At 36.6% G+C, this 16,596-nt stretch overlaps 1 protein-coding gene and 1 pseudogene across 3 annotated transcripts in view; both read right to left on the bottom strand.

Annotated features, from left to right (window-relative positions):
- Nucleotides 1–3,548: 3,548 nt before the first annotated feature.
- Hibadh (3-hydroxyisobutyrate dehydrogenase) overlaps nt 3,549–16,596 on the bottom strand; it is a 112,696-nt gene continuing 99,648 nt past the window's right edge. For all 3 annotated transcript variants that reach the window (XM_004839501.4, XM_087206600.1, XM_087206599.1), the window contains 4 exons: nt 15,400–15,533; nt 13,650–13,726; nt 6,360–6,516; nt 3,549–4,459 (listed from right to left, as the gene is read on the bottom strand). In XM_004839501.4, coding sequence (XP_004839558.2) covers nt 4,301–4,459; nt 6,360–6,516; nt 13,650–13,726; nt 15,400–15,533 — 527 coding nt within the window. In that variant the 3' untranslated portion in view covers nt 3,549–4,300. The remainder of the gene's footprint in view (nt 4,460–6,359; nt 6,517–13,649; nt 13,727–15,399; nt 15,534–16,596) is intronic.
- Nucleotides 11,399–11,469, bottom strand: LOC147829218 (U2 spliceosomal RNA; annotated as a pseudogene).

Here is a 16,596-nt window from a genome sequence, read left to right as displayed (position 1 = left end):
TAGGTAAGAACCAGATTGGTGACCAAGAGGCAGCTGTGAATCTAGAGACCAAAAGATAAATGGTTACCCAGGGCTGGAAGGCAAAGGGGGAGAATAGGAAGTGACTGCAAATGGACCCAAGGGATTTTAAGGGGACCATGGCAATCTTCTAAAACAGGACTGTAGGGGTGGTTGTATAACTTTAAACTTGCTAAAATGTCAGGAGCAATTCTACATAATTTTGGGAGGAAATAATTTCACAATTAAATTATGATTAGGCCTAGTTTTCCTTCCTACAGGCAGGCTATGGCATGTTGAGACATAGCTCCATTTTTGCCTCTGGTCACAGCTAAAACTTCAATGGTCCCATGATGCTGTGACACTCCAGGGCAGGATTACATCAGCTGAAGACATCCTGGTTCCTTGAGAACCCAGTAGTAAGAGAAAGTTTCACCTGGGGAGGTACAAATTACTAATCAACATAAGTTCCTCATGAACCTAAGATCTTCATCAGCATAAGTTCCTCATTGTCCTAGGATTATTGCAGCCCTCTGAGTCATCTGTTACTCCCAATGAACTGAATGAAAGTGTGGCAAGCTCGTGGTGCCTTCATCTTTGCTGTCCAGAGCAGCATCGATCAGGCCCAAAGCTCAGCTTTTTCTCTAAATTTTGTTTCCTGTCTTTATTCATTAATTTGCTTCGTGCTGTTGTGGCTCACAGGAGACCAGGACTCACTGTGGGGTTCTGGAAACATCCCCTTTCCCTGTTCCCTACACTAAAAGCCATCACATTGTGTAAAAGGAGAAAATTTTACGTAAATTATACCTCAATAAGGCTGTTAAAAAAATAAGAGTAATTATAAAGATACTAAAGTACCATAGACAGGAAGGTAAGGCACCTCAGTAGGCACCAGAAATTTAGAATTAGCTATAGAGAGGGGCTGAAGGAAACCAGAGGACATTCCTAGGAATCTGGGACCAGGAGGAGAAGCACGTCTGTTGGTGAGGACAGAGACTTTGAGGTTTTAACATGCAGGTTTCAGGATGCTGTAGAACCCTCGAGAAGGATTTCTTGAATTCTGCATTATCAACATTTTGGGGAGGATAATTCTTATTGTGGGTGTTGCCTTGTATTGCACGATGGTTAACAGCTTCCTTGGCCTCTGTCCACTAAATTCCAATAGAGTGTGACAACCAAAAATGTCTCCAGATATTTCCACATATCCCTTCTGGGCAGAGGGACAGCCCCAGTTGAGAACCACTTATCAAGAAAGATAGACCTTTACTCACGATTTTCCCCTTTGTATCCATATATGATTCTTAAATACATTCAAAGTTATGCAACCATCAATACATTTTAATCACCTCCAAAATAAACTCCATATCCATTAGCAGTCACTTCCCATTTTCTCCCCAGCCACTAATTTATTAGATTCCTATGGATTTTTCTTTGTTAACACTTCATGTAAGTAGACTATGTGGCCTTTTGTTTTTACCTTCTGTCAGATGGCATGTTTTTGAAGTTCATCCATGTTGTAGCATGTATCAGTACTTTGTTCCTTTTTATGGCCAAATAATCTTCCACTCTATGGATGGACCACAGTTTTTCTAATCATCAGTTGAGGGACATATGGAATCATTTCTACGTCTTAGTTACTATGAATAATACTGACATGAACATTCATATGTAAGTTGTTGCATGCATATTTTCATTTCTGTGTGGCACACAGCTAAGAATAGAATTGCTGGATCATGTGCTAATTCTATGTTTAATGGTCTGAGGAACTCCAAACCATTTTCAAAGTGGCAGCACCATTTTGCATGCTCAACAGTAATGTCTGAGGGCTCCAACACCTCCACACGCTCATCATCACAATTATGGCTCCCAGGACACTGTTCCTACCCTTTTACTGGTCACTCCTCAATTTCATTTGTGGTTCTGCCTCATTTTCCCAACCATTGAGTTAACACAGGGCTTGGTCCTGGGATCCTTAATTCTTCTTTACTTAAGATGTGCATTAAGCATTTCAACGTCTGGGTTCTTTGCTCTTAAACCTCATATAATCCTCCCACAGTAAATGGCAACTCCTTTCTTGTACTTTCTCAAGCTCAAAACTCAGAGTCATCCTTGACTCCTCCCTTTCCCTGTGACTCCATTCATTAGCTAGTGGCTCCATCTTTTAGTCAGAACTTGACCACTTCTGCTCTCTGCCATCACTGTAACACTGTGGTCCCCACCAGTCCCTCTCATCTGGATTAGTACAAGTCTCCTAACCGGCCCCCGTACTTCCCTGCTGTGCCCCTACACTCTATTCTCTATGCAGTATCCAGCATGACCCTTTTTAAAAAAGTAGCTCAGATCACATCATTCCTCTGAACAAAACCCTTCACAGATTGTGACAGGTTGTTTGCAAAACAGCACCAGAGTGCCCCTGATTGTGTCTACTCTCATGAAATCCCCTCCTACCCTGACACTGGGCTTGGCTGTGACTTCCTTTGGCTAACAAGATAATACAAATATGAATCCAGCAGAGTCGAAAAGAACTTGTTCATCGTGGCTTGTCCTCTGTTCCTGCAGGGAACACTGTGCCATCATAAACACTTAGGTAGCCTCCAGGAGGAGGAGTGACCTCATGGAGACACCACAACCATTCCAGGTGTCCTGGCTGAGGGAGACTCTCTAGGTCCAGATGAATTGGTCCATCCAGAAGAACAAGACAACCATCCTAGAGAATCTTGAAAAGTAAATTTGTTTGTTGTTTTAACCCACTAAATACTGGGATGGTTTGTTACCTAGCAAAAGCTAACTGACTCACTGCTCATTTCACTTAAAATAAAAGCCAAGGGCCTAAAATATCTACAGCCTTACCTGATCAGGTTCCCGTCATCCTGTGCCCTTTTACTCAGCTTCCTTTTATTCTTCATATCCAGCATCATTCTACCTCAGGGCCTTTGTACTTTGTTCCCTAATTCCTGGAATGCTTTTTCCTCAGACATCTGCGTCACTCATTCCTTGGCTCCTTTCTCTCTGCTCATCTCTGCCACCTTATCAGAGAGAACTTCTCTTACCACCCTAATAAATACCCTTGCCAATCTCTATCCATGCCCTTTATCTTGCTTTAGTTTTTACTTATTATGATATTTCTTGATATCCCACACATACATACCTGACTTAAGACACGAGAAGGCCAGAATCCCTGCTCTACAAGGGCAGGGATTTTGTCTTGTTTATCACTGTAACCCTAGCACTTTTAACAGTGCCTGGAATTTTTTATCACCAAGAAAATGATGGAAGTAGTAGTACTTCTGCCAATTTTGTGTCCAGGTCTATTATTCAGATGTTTCTTGGGGCATGTTCTTCATATTGGAGCGTGTTTCCTTAATGTAGGTGGAATTCCTATAGCACCTATGACCTGAACACATTCAAACAGCCCTTTGAAGATCAGGCAGAGCAGCAGGATGCGGTTTGCCACTGGCCAACTCCTACCTCTATTCCCTTCGACCTCCCCTCCCTTTTCCCTTCTTTTCCCCATCAGTTTGTTTGAGAAGAAACAAAAACTCTTAAGAAAATATCAGCATAGAAATTTATTTTAATTCAAAATAATATGGTTATATTTAGAATATAATAATTATCTAAAGCAAATAACTTCATTGGCTGTGAAACAGTCTTAAGATGTCATTCTTTTGAAGTCAAAAAATATGTAGTAAGAATGTACAAGGAAGCAAGAAATATAGAAACAAGTCTGTTGAATACTGGGAGTTATAATAAGAGGGATACACTAAGATACTGTAACAGAGTTCAAATTATAAAATATGCAGGAATTGTTTTATCAATTTCCTGAAAAACAAATCAGTAACCTCAGAAATCCAAGAATACCACCACTTGGTTAACAGCACCAATTTCCCAAGGGATGTAGGTAATAATTTACTATACTTCCTTTCTCTAATTCTCCTCACACTGGCTTCTTTTAAGATGGATTTCATCTTGTTGACAAAATACTTGGTTTTATTTGTAAAGTAGAGTAAATAATATCCTGATTGAAGTATGGAATAATATATTTGAAGATACTCTGGTATCACACTTCTTAAAAAGGTCAATTTAGTTTAGCAAAATCCCTTAATGGCTTGCAGAAAAAAATTTTCTTTCAGATGTTTGCTAAACAGACAAAAAGAATACGGTTGAGAAATCCTAGGGATTTCTGTAGCATAGACAATCAAAAGCAGAGAGATGACCTTGATTAAACCTATTTACTTGTGGAGTGAGCTAGAAGGGAGCTCCAGGGGAGAGTCTGTTCCAACAGCATCCATGCCAAAGGGCACACTCAGAAGTTCTCCTCCTCTCTTAGAAACTGGAACACAGCTGAGAAGTCTTTCTTTGAGTAGCCCTTTGCACACATCATCCTGTAGATCTGATGGGCCACGCTGCCCAGAAAGATTGGGCTCTTTGTGCTGGTGGCAGAATCTTGTGCCAATCCCAGATCCTAAAACAAATGAGCAAGAAGAAATACGTTGAGACTGGTGGTAAAGGCTCACTTTGGAACTATGTTTCCTAATGCTTTGGTTTCAAAGAAGGAAAATAAGAGTCTGAAAACAAGATCCTCATAAGCACTTGTTTCTCTCTATTTTTGTATGTGTGGTACTAGCATCAAACCTAGGGGTCTGCACAAGCTAAGGAAGTGCTCTACCACTCAGCCACGCCCCCAGCCCTTATATATTTTCATAAGTGCTTTTATACAGCTAAAAAAACAGCTCCAAACAGACACCTTGATTTCTGGTGTCTCCTCCACTCCCCCACCTGTCACAAAACCTATTTTGTTCAGTTTTATTTTTGGATAGAAGTTACTATTACAGGTGATTATACAGGGGAATTAACTTTTTTCCCAAAGCTGTAGAAGTCTGTAAGATTGCTATAAAATAAAACTATTTTCTAACAGAAGAGGAAATAAAACTGCAAAATAGGAAACATAGTTTCAAATATTACTTCATGCAATACATATTCAAGGTGTGTTGACAATGTGTCAGAAGTTGGAATACAATGAAGAACAACACAGCCACAGTCCACCCAAGCTCAGCCTATTGAGGAAGGACAATTAAGCAATGTGTATAATCTGATAGGAGAAAGGAGGTGCTAGGAGCTAGGGAGGTAGAGTATAGAGAGCCTTATACCTTCTAGAGGAAGAGATGCCTGCCCACAGATCTGAAAGGTACAGGCAGATATTAGTGGGTAAAGGCATGAGAATGGAGGGGAGGTGGTGGCAAGGAAGAATTATCCTGGCAGAGGGAACAGCAAATTAAAAAGTTTTCAAATAAGAGAGGTTCAGCATGGCTGAAGCAAATGAAGGGGATCAGGGAAGCAAAAATAAGTCTACTGAGGCAGGTGATGTCCAGGCCTTAAAAGTCAAGTTGCAGAGTTGGATTTTAATCTACAAGTAACTAGAAACTATTAAAAGAACTTTATAGAAGAAGTAACATAGTCAAGTTTTTACATTTTGGAAAGCCCACTCTTGTGTGGTGTGGAAAATGAATTGCAGAAGATTAGGGCAAAAGGCAAGGAGACCAGGAGTAGACTCCTGTGGTCTATTTTAATGAGGCACAGCCAAAGTATCAGTGAAGAACAAAGGGAACTAGATGAATTCAAGGTGTATTCGAGTAGTAGAATGCTCAAATGTCATGGGGAATGAGGGAGAGTACACCAAGTATGGTATCCAGGTTTATGTACTGTTGCTTTTGTAATGGGTGGGGGGTGCCAACTGGTGGGGAATGAGCTCAAAGCAGAAATCTGAAAACCTACTAGTCTGAACAGTATCTTCCACAGTGAAAATCACAAATGCAAGGTGGCCAACTTGCTTTTCAAATGACTTAACTAATTTATACATAAAACCACATATTCTCTTAAAGCACAAAGATGTATTTATAAATCATGAGAAAGACCCTCTTCCTTTTGTGTATGAGCAATGCCAAGGCATTCATTAACAATCAGAAAATTCTTACTACTGCCACTCTCAAGAGTTGGTAAATTATATAAATTTATGATGAAGAGCAAAATTTTCTGTCTCATATTATAAACAAATCAAAAGTCCAGAAGAAAAATCCTGACTCATTTTTCTCATCTCAAAGCCCAGGGACAAAATGAACAAGATAAGGATCTTTATCTAAACTAAGGTTTCACTCAATTCTAATGAGAAAGTAAGACACTATTCTAAAAATTTTGCCTTCGAGGTCAGACATATGCTTTGGAGAAGGAAAACACGAGGGGGAGAGGGAGGGAAGAAGAGGAATTGGAGAAAGAAGAGGAAGACGAGAAGAAAGAGGAGGATAATAGAAATTACAGCAATAAGCCTTGTTTTTCCCCTCTCTCGGTTAGTCCCTGCAGTTACATACCTTAGCCATGAGTGTTGTTCCAAATCCTCCCTGATAGTTATTAGCTGACGGAACGCCATCCATCACCCCTGGTACAGGATTATAAGTGTCACTTGACCAACAGCGTCCTGAACTCATATTTAGGATTTTAGTCAATAGTTTGGGGTCAAGCCCTAACCTGTCAAAGGTTAACAAAAAGAAGTGTTGAATGTCAAAGTGTACAAGTCATGCATGACTTATTTACATAGGTGGATGTTCTATCTTCTTTCTCCATTTATTCCATCTATGTCTTCTAAAGTCTGAGCAGGTTAATATGAGCGAAGAATCCAATTTTAAATTATAGGGTATTAAAAGCTACTAATTAAAGAAGTTCACTTTTGAGGCAGTACATTGTGCATTTAGAAAAACAAACCTGCACTATTCTATTACTAAGAAGAAATAATATATAACTGTATAAAAGTGCTAGTTGGGCTGTCACATGGGTTTTCTAATCTTTTCGACATTACCACTTTCATGTGCCACTTATGAACTTTAAACCAACATGATAATCTGAATTCTACATTCTTTACACACGAATGATGTATTTCAGAAGGAAATATTGATAGATAACATTATGGGATTCCATGTGTATGCATTTATATGTATGTTTATTCCTTTGGCTTTTATGAGAATAAATGCAAGAGTTGACCCATGAGTAGTAAAATGTGCTTAAGAGAAGTTATCATTACAAAAAAAAGACATTTCTTGCTGCAAACGTTGCTTTATTTATTAAATCTTCATTAGACAATCTTGCTTATGAAGCAAGTCTGCCCAGAGCTGTGACATATGCCATCTATTCAGAAATGTGCATTATAGTTCTGGGTCAACTGCTGATAAGGTTACTGATCCTGATAAAACAAAGCTTGCCCAAGCGGAAACATCATTTGTTCTATCACTGGGCTGATGGCATAAACAGCCGTTCAATGAGGACCCTAGAAAACAGCACCAAAATACTCTATTACTTTGATTCTGACAGTTTAGGAAGCATAGTTTTGTTAAGTATCACCAAACCAAGTTTCAAATAAAACTTTACACCCAGCAATATATTGGTTTCTTTCATGAAAAGTGCCATTAAAAACAATCATCATAAAAGCTTTCTGTATTTTCTTAAAACAACTTCTATAAGGGAGGAAAAAAAGACTCAAAAGAGACACTTATGTAAATGTTAAACTGCATTTGGCATATTTAAATACTTGTTTACTTTGTGGGTTTGAAAGATATGTTCATTTCAAAATCTGAGTGTCAAGACTGGTAAAACATTTTTCTGAAGCTAGAGCAGGGACTGGAGCTAACAGGGTGTGTCTGCAGATACCACATAATACAACTGCCATGTAATCATGCTTTCAAGAGTTGGCCAGTGGTTCATGGAATGCTCTACGTCTATACATCTTATATCTGAATTCATATAGTGGTCCATGTTACAATGATAGTTTTGTTCTGTTTTGTTTTGTTTGGTACTGGGGATCAAACTCAGGTCCTTGCACTTGCACAGCAGGCGGCAAAACCACTGAGCTAAATCCCCGGCCCCTAATGATAGTTTTTTTTTTAACCAAGAATTATAACGGATATAGAAGACTTCATCTAAATCATCTATCATACAGTTATAGATCACCAGAGAGAAACCAGTTTTATTCATTCTTTCATAAAAATACAAGTTTGTTGCATGTATAGTTTTCCATCTCTTTTTACATAAAATTGGGCTATATAGTATATTGCAGTACATGACTTAGGAATAAAGCCAATGTACTTCAGAAATAACTGTAAAAAATAAAATCAAAAATTAACAGTTAATCTGCTGTAACTGCAAATATATTTGCTAAGCACAAATGTTCAAGAACGTGTATGTCCAATATGATTCACAAAGACACAATATTTTAAAGACCCCAAAGCACTGCTTTCCTTGTCTATTTGAAATGTATTTTAGGGGCTTCCAAATTTCAATTTTCTTTTAAGATGATTCATCACATCTTTCTTTACCAAATTATGCTCAGTAGTACCTCACAAGAATCTTTACTGCTAAGGAAATTCAGTCCATAACACCAAAATGGTGAATAAAGCTTATTTTTTCTTGAACATTCAAAGAAAAATCCTGGACTGATTTATGGAAACCTGTTTTGGTGAACAAACTACTATTTAGAAGCATCCTGTGGGACAAACACGCACACACACACACACACACACACACACACACACAATCAGGTGGCAGTTCCTACTCACTTTTCATACCTTACACTTCCTGGCGGTGCAGATTCCCTTCAGGAGATGGCTACTTCCTCTTAGATTTTCCTCCCCCCGCCCCCACCCTGCAGCAAAGTGTATCATTAAAAAGAGCAAGTGAGAAGTGTTTTGCATTTCATCTTTCTGAGGATTCTTTCCCTAGCACATACATAACTGACAGTTAGAATTAGACATGATATTAAAATCAGTTACTGAAGTCCTCTGTCTTCCACTGTGCCCAAGGCTTGTAATGGTCTGAAACCAGCTAGAATACACAGTAATTGTCATTCAGAGAGTCTATCCTAGAACGTCATGCTTCACTGGAGAAGACTGAGTTTCCATTTGAAATCAACAAATTAATCCAAGACAGGTATCTGAAAGGGCAAGTTTAATAGGAAGCAGCTACTGGGCTCTCAACCATGATAAAATGTTATTGCTGTTTCCCTGTAAATTGGCTGGGAACATATGATACTTTCTGCATAAGAGCCCCATTGCTGTTCAGGAGATATACAGCTCAAGCCATCAAAAGGATGACAGTCTGTCAGTCCCCATAATAACTTGCCACTGGATGTGGTTCGAGAGTGCGCACATGCATGCATGTGGCTTTACAATTGCTGGAATGTTCTCTGATATAAACAGAGAATGAATTCATTGCCCTGACCACATATAAAATACAACTCAAATAAACATCACTGTGTCAAATCTACTCACCTCTAAAACACAAGAATGTTAAATGAACTTTTGGGAAAAGTAAAAATGATACATAATTGTAAAAAAATTAAGAATCCAAATCTTTGCCTTCATTATAACCAAGGTTTTAAGAGCCAAAAAAGTTTGTTGACTTTGTAGTCTCTGTAATTATTTATACTTTTTATTTTTATGTAAGAACAATTATGTCACCGCGCTGGAATGTTTGTATCACAGGAATAGATATGGAAATGAAACAACTAAAACAATGTCAATTATAATCAGTTATTTGCTTATTCACCAGTGCTTGCTCAGATCTGCTGCTATGCACAAAGACACGAGGTTAAAATTTTTAAAAAAGCTAAGAGGGATGAATTAAGATGCACACCCATATAACGTGCAGCTGGGGCGGACATGCTAGGTCCCTTTCATTCACTCCTTCTTTCCCCTCCTCATTCATTTAGTCAAGTCCTCAACAAGTGCCTGCTTTTTGCCAGGAATGTTTTTAAGATCACAGCCACTAAAAGACAGCTATTCTCCCTCGTGGAGCTTACTTTCTAGATGGAAAAACAGGCAATAAACAAATAAATATATAATGTCAGCTAGTGAGAAATACTATGAGGAAAAAATATGCAAGTACAGGTTAATTCAAATAACACCTATCTACAACCACAAATAACCATCAATAACATGCACTGAGTACCTGCTATGTGCCAGGAGGTGTTTTAAAGGACTTACATGGATTGACTCAATCTTCACAATGACCAGTGCATACATACGATTGCCTTTTGTAAGTGAAAAAAGCAGAAGTCTGTGGCACAGCTGGGATGCAGAACCAGGCAGACACTCAAACTCTAATCGGCCTGAGACTCACTACAACATGTGGGTGGTGAACTTAATAGTCAGCCAGGCAATATGATGGCATTCTATCAGTTTATTAAGAAATCTGGTCAAATTTGTTTTACGAAAGTTTACTATCTGTTCTACTTATTAGGGCATACAACTAAGAGACTTCAGTCATCACACAAAAGAAAAGGCAACATTGGGCCGGGGATTTAGCTCAGTGGTTCTGCCACCTGCCTCACAAGCGCAAGGACCCGAGTCCGATCCCCAGTACCAAAAAAAAAAAAAAAAAAAAAAAAATGAAAAGGCAACATCTAAGGGCAGTAATCAAGAAAATAAAATTATGCTTGTGGGAACGTTCTCATCTTGAACAGCTTCACCTGTTCAACAGAAGTTCAACTGTTCTATGCTTCTTTTGAGGAAAAAAATAATATGGTGTTTGCTGGAGGGACCTTAATCTGGTTGGCAAAGCAAAGAACCTGTTATACCAACAATATTTAAAAAGAAATCACTTCCCAATAGAGCAAAAATAGAAACAAAACATATTAACAATGCTGCTCCTTCCTATGTGATGCATAGGAACAAAACCTCTGTAATACAAGTAGGTCACTTTTCAGGCCATAAAACAATTTCACAGCCCTAACTAGGAACCCAATTAGAAAGTGGAAAGGTCCAATAAAAAAGAATCTCAAAGTATATTGTATACCAATATTTCTTACTTTATTTTTTACAACATTTTAAAATTTCACTAACACCCATAAAGACTCACTGTAAAAAAGCACAGGGTCAATAAGAATTTTAAACTATAAGATTTTATTCTTCTATTAACGAGAAAAAAGGAAACAAGTATCCCAGAAAAAAAACTTATGAGAATAAAATTAATCAGAAATGATCACTTCATAGGAGGAGGTAACTCAATTTGTAAATGTTGACATTAATACTCTAAAAAATTTCACTTCAGAGTGAACGGAATATAAATGTGGCTGAACATTTTGATGCTGTACTACTTTGTGGGAATTTACTGCTTGGGAATTTATGCTTGCTGATGCCAATTTTCTCTTTCACCTTGCAAAGCTCAATAAATCGTGGCCGCTCTCTATACTCTATTAGAGAACAATCCTGTCATATTAAACCACGTCTGTAAACTACGGAGAAAAGACAATAGCAGAGGCACTCATTTTTAGGGATTTCAAACCCTAGAATCTTTGTATGGTAAAGTGATAAAATCCTAACGTTATGAAAATAACTAATTTATTAATATAATCTGAAACACTAGAAGCTTATAAATTATTGTAACAGTTAACAGATACTACACTTGATCTTAGTCAAAAGGCCGAGAAGTGATATATTTTAACAATTAAATAAAGTGGGTTTCTGCCTTATGTTCGCTTTTTTATGTATTAATATATACATAATACCATCTGTCTACCTATATACATATATATATATACAGATACATACACACACAGAGATACCCATACTCATACACACATATATGAAAATCAGTACATATGTAGTGTTTTGGAAAAATTAAACATTTAAAAGTTTCCTAGTTCCAAATATTATTTCAAACATTATTTGTCCTACAGATCATGGCCAAAAATAAAGGAAACTCTATTGCTTCTGCTCTCTATTTGGAATCATACCACTTTTTATTTTCTTTTTGAAAACACACTAAAATAGCCAAAGGTTTTCATTTCAATATATACATTTTTTCAATTGATTTTCCTAATCCATTTTATTAGCCAGTGTTTGGACAATTTCCACAAGCACTTATCCTAAACAAAGCTTCATTTTAGAAGAGCAAATAATCATCTAATCAGAATTTTGACAGGATAATTATTCAAGGAATTGAATAGTAGTCTTAAGAGGCACTACTACGCCTAAGGAACATCCCGATCCAGTGATGCCCAAGGTAAAGATGAAAGAATAAACTAAGGAGGGGAAATTTTACTATTGTATAATCTATGTTCCTCTCAGCTTTTACTTTTTATGATAGATATATTCACTTGTGTCCAGAAAAATAAAAATAAAATTATAAAGATGCACATGTATACTAACCCTATTTTCAACACCAATTAATTTCAAATGCAATTTGGGTTCAAGAAATTTACATTTTCATATTCCTTGAAATTAGTCTAGGCAATGATAGCAAACCTATGGCATGTGTGCCAGGCTGTTTGTTATCACTAAAAGCTCTAAGACTCTAAGAGGTTCGCCATCACTAGTCTAGAGAATGGACATGAAAAGAAGTTATTAGTGACCACTTTTTCAAGTATGATAAGTGATCCATCACCTAAAACTGACCACAATACAGAAATAGCACTTGAATGGCTCCCTGTATAGTACCAGTTTTATTAAGGTTTTGTAGAGATATGCTTTACTATCTTATAGACATTCAATTTTAAAATGTAAATGGTACAGGATATTGATAAACCAATTAGCGCTGATGCAAAGCAAATTCCTCTTTCATCTCAATTACAACATGACAACTTAATAGGTCAAGATAGTTTAACATCTGAGACAAGGGCAGTTCAATAAAACAACAGCATCCTGATATGGTAATTAAGAGGAAATGTGAATCCATTACCATGTTTTTAAAAATATCTCAAATACTCTGGCTCTTTTTATTGCTTTTATCAAAAGCTATGATATGAAACACTACTCTGCTTTGTGATATATTTAGCAAGCAATTTTGGGGAATGTGAAAAAAAATCTGAGTAAAGCATCTTGCTCATTAAGCATTTTCTAAGGTAAGAAATGTATATTTATTCATGAAATATAAAACATTAAAAAAATTAATTAGGTGATTAATCATATGTAGCATTCTAACCCAAAAGATTAAAGGCTAAAATTAAGACATTAACCTTAAGCATGCTAAAGGATGATCACATGTAGGGAAAACAGGATTCTTAAATCACTTTAGGCAATGTATGAAGGACATTTTATTTTACAGATACATTCTGATGCAAAGTAACCAAACCATATATGGGAAGTTAAAATGAAAGTTATTCATATGAATTGTGGCTTTAGGGATGTAATCCAGTTTATCCTGAGAATGAGTCACCAAGAACCCTTTTAATATGCAGATTTTGGGGACTATATTATAAATAGTTACCTAAAACTAGTCACACGATAGCCAAACATTTGAATTCACTATACATTAAAACCATATTCCATACATATTTGTCCTGACACTAATAAAGAATGTTTAAATTTTACAGTAAAAGTGTTTCTTGCATTTCAAAATAATAGAAAAAATGTGGTTTCCATATAAAAACGATAATATCACTTCAAATGCACAGTGCAATATATTTTATGGCTATGACAAAGAGTATTCATGCTCTCCAGGGCCCTATTGTTTGTCCAATAAGCAAAGTCTATTAAAGTTCAATAATGAAGTACTTTCAATATGTCCCTGGATCAAGTCATTCATCTCTCATGAACATCAGTTTTTAACATCAGAAAATCAAATAAGAAAGCCAATAAAATTGTTAGTATATGAAAATGAACTATTCAACAAACCTGATTCCAAGATTCATACTTTCAGCAGTTCCAATCATACTAATAGCTAACAGCATGTTGTTGCAGATCTTGGCTGCCTAAAAATAGAGTACATATTAAATGTCTTTATTTTCAAGTTACAACTTGCAGGAAATTTTTCTTTGCTCAGTTTTATAGGCTTCTTTTGAAAAGAAATAACATTCAAACTGCTGATTCTCTCAAATGAGGAAAAGAATGTGGTGAGCACGCCATGCGCTGAGCCTTAACATTCTATCCCACAGCAACTGGGATATCTTGTCCTAGGTAATAAACATGCAATGGTGACTGAGCTCCTACTACGGATCTGTACTATAAGCAATACTGATCCATTGACACAACTGCTCTTAAAGGGATGGGGCTTATATCCAGTTGGGAAATGGGAGTAATATGCTACTTCAAAGGCAACAAATGAACAAACAAAAACAATGAAGTGATGATGTACTGTACATGGTAGAGAAAATAAGGTAGAGACAAAAGGAATTCAGATGAACAAGATCACTAAAGGCAGGAACACAGAGGAGATACAACCTGAAAACATCTCTCAGAAGGCAGAACGTAAATAGGCAAGAAAAAGAAAAGGCGATTAGAGTAAAAGGTAAATGTATAAGAGGGATTAAATATAGCATGTGGTGTTCCTGGAATTAGTAAGAAAATTATTCATATGTGTGTTTTAAGGAATGGTGAGAAATGTGACAGTTAAGACTGTGTCAAAAACTGGTTAAAAGCTATGACAGCTAGGGTCAAAGAGTTAAAATCAGACATGGCATTAAACAGGAATCTATACAAACTTTCAGAATGGGGAAGTATGATCATGATACAGCATCTTGATGAAATTGGTTTTGGTTAGAGTGTTGGACAGAGTGATAAATTTGGCATCTAGAGACTCATTAGACCCTAGGCAAGCAGTAAACTAGGAGGAATGGATAAGATGGTCAACGAGGTCCCCTGAAGTAAAACTCAACAAAGCTTAGAGAATGCCTACACAAGAGTACGGAGACAACAAATATAACAACAAAGTCCTGAATGAGACAAATACAGTGCTAGTGACTAGAATAAAAGCACTAAAAAGTGAATGTGTGTGTTAGGAGTGGGATAGGTTCAACTAGTTTGACTTCAGAGTTCAGAACTGTCAATCACCTAATATCTCTAAATGAAAATTACTTGCTTTTCAAGAAAAATATTAAAGTGCATAGGTTACTTCTACCTGACTATACTATATATAATTTTTAGATTACTTATGTACTTCCGTGCATTTATTTGCTTCTTCTTCTTCCTTTTTTTTTTTTTTTTGGTACCAGGGATCGAACTTGGATCCTTCCGCTTGCAAGGCAGACGGCGGAACCACTGAGCTAAATCCCCGGCCCCTCTGACTATACTATAAACAGAGCTATCAGCAAATAATTACAAAGTTAGATGGAGAATAATAGCCACTTAGCTAACATAAGCACTTTAAATAGAAGCAGTTTTAAAAATTAACTCAGTACTCATCTGGATGATATATCAAGATCCCAATGATGGAACTTCTGATATTTCTTTAAAATAAGAAAACTGGCTGACATCTGCTTAAACCCATCCAAATGATGGAAAAGTAATTAATTCTAAATTAATTTAGGAAAATCTGAGCAAAGGGTCCATAGGTGGAAGGAACAGAGTGAAGAGGAGTAACAGTAAGGCTAGGAAAGAGAAAGGAACACAAGCCAATTTGTCAAGGTCATTAATGTAACAATGTTACCTGCCCAGTCCCAACAGCTCCACAATACACCACATTGGAGCCCATGCATCCCAGCAACTCTTTGGCAGCATCAAATTCGTCTTCGACTCCTCCCACCATAAACGTGAGGTTCCCAGATCGAGCAGCTCCTACACCTGAATCATTTGGGGGTAAAGAATTAGAAGCAAAAGGATACATCTCTTAACATTTTAAAATAAATAACAAGAGAAAATCCCCAAACCAAATGAAAACATCCTGCTTCCAAAGTTATTTATGCCAGGCATGTATAAAATACTTTCAATCTCCCCCATAGTGAAATACAGATCTAGTCATATTCTCATTCTTAATTTATCTTAAACATTTTGGCACAATCGTGGCACAAATAAATATATATGAATTTTATTCTAATTCATCTACCATTCTAAGAAATCTACCCAGTAATACAAAGTACACAAAATGGTTCACCAGGGCTTGACCAACACACCACTGTCAGGGGGGTGGAAGCCTCTGATTTATTCCCTCTACAAATACTATCTAGGGATGAGATCTACACAGAAAGAGACCCACTCTTTGACCCATAAACAAGCATTTTAGGTGGTAAGTTTCTTTTTAAAGGAAAAGAAAACTTTTATTTAGATTATTCTTGTGTTCACTTTCCAATATTATTTGATTTTTCATTTCCTTCCTGCTACTCATTTTGGGCCAATCATTTCCAGTGATACAAGAAGGAAGAAGAAATAAACATTAACACTGGTTTGGCTTCTTTTCAGCAGCTTTTAACAAAAGCTTAATGCACGTTCATTGTTTGAAATGACTGAAGAAACAATTTCTAATTTAGCACAGAAAATTTGGCCTAGGCTTCTCTTAAAAGGAGTTAGGGAACCTCTCTCATATTATTAACTATAAAATAAAACCAAAAATATTTTTACATTTTTGGAACTGAGGTAAATCTTCATTTGTAATTTTCAAGTTAGATTTGGTTCAAAAACAGGAAAGTATCCAGAAAAGCAATTATTAGTACAACTTTTATCTTTATAATTAATTTTATAGTACACCTAGAAATAAAGAAATCATAATTATACTAAATATCAACCCTGGCCATTAGATAGCTTCAAGTAATGACCTACTTTTGAATTTTAATATATTCAATAAAACACAGTTCTTACATATGTTTTTTTAAAAGCTCAAGTAAGAGCTTCATTCAAATTGTGAATGCTT

This window comes from Heterocephalus glaber, unplaced genomic scaffold (assembly GCF_053883595.1).
Source record: "Heterocephalus glaber isolate CG9 unplaced genomic scaffold, H.glaber_assembly_v1.0 deba00000676, whole genome shotgun sequence".
Taxonomy (NCBI): domain Eukaryota; kingdom Metazoa; phylum Chordata; class Mammalia; order Rodentia; family Bathyergidae; genus Heterocephalus; species Heterocephalus glaber.
This window is presented reverse-complemented; position numbering and strand designations above follow the sequence as displayed.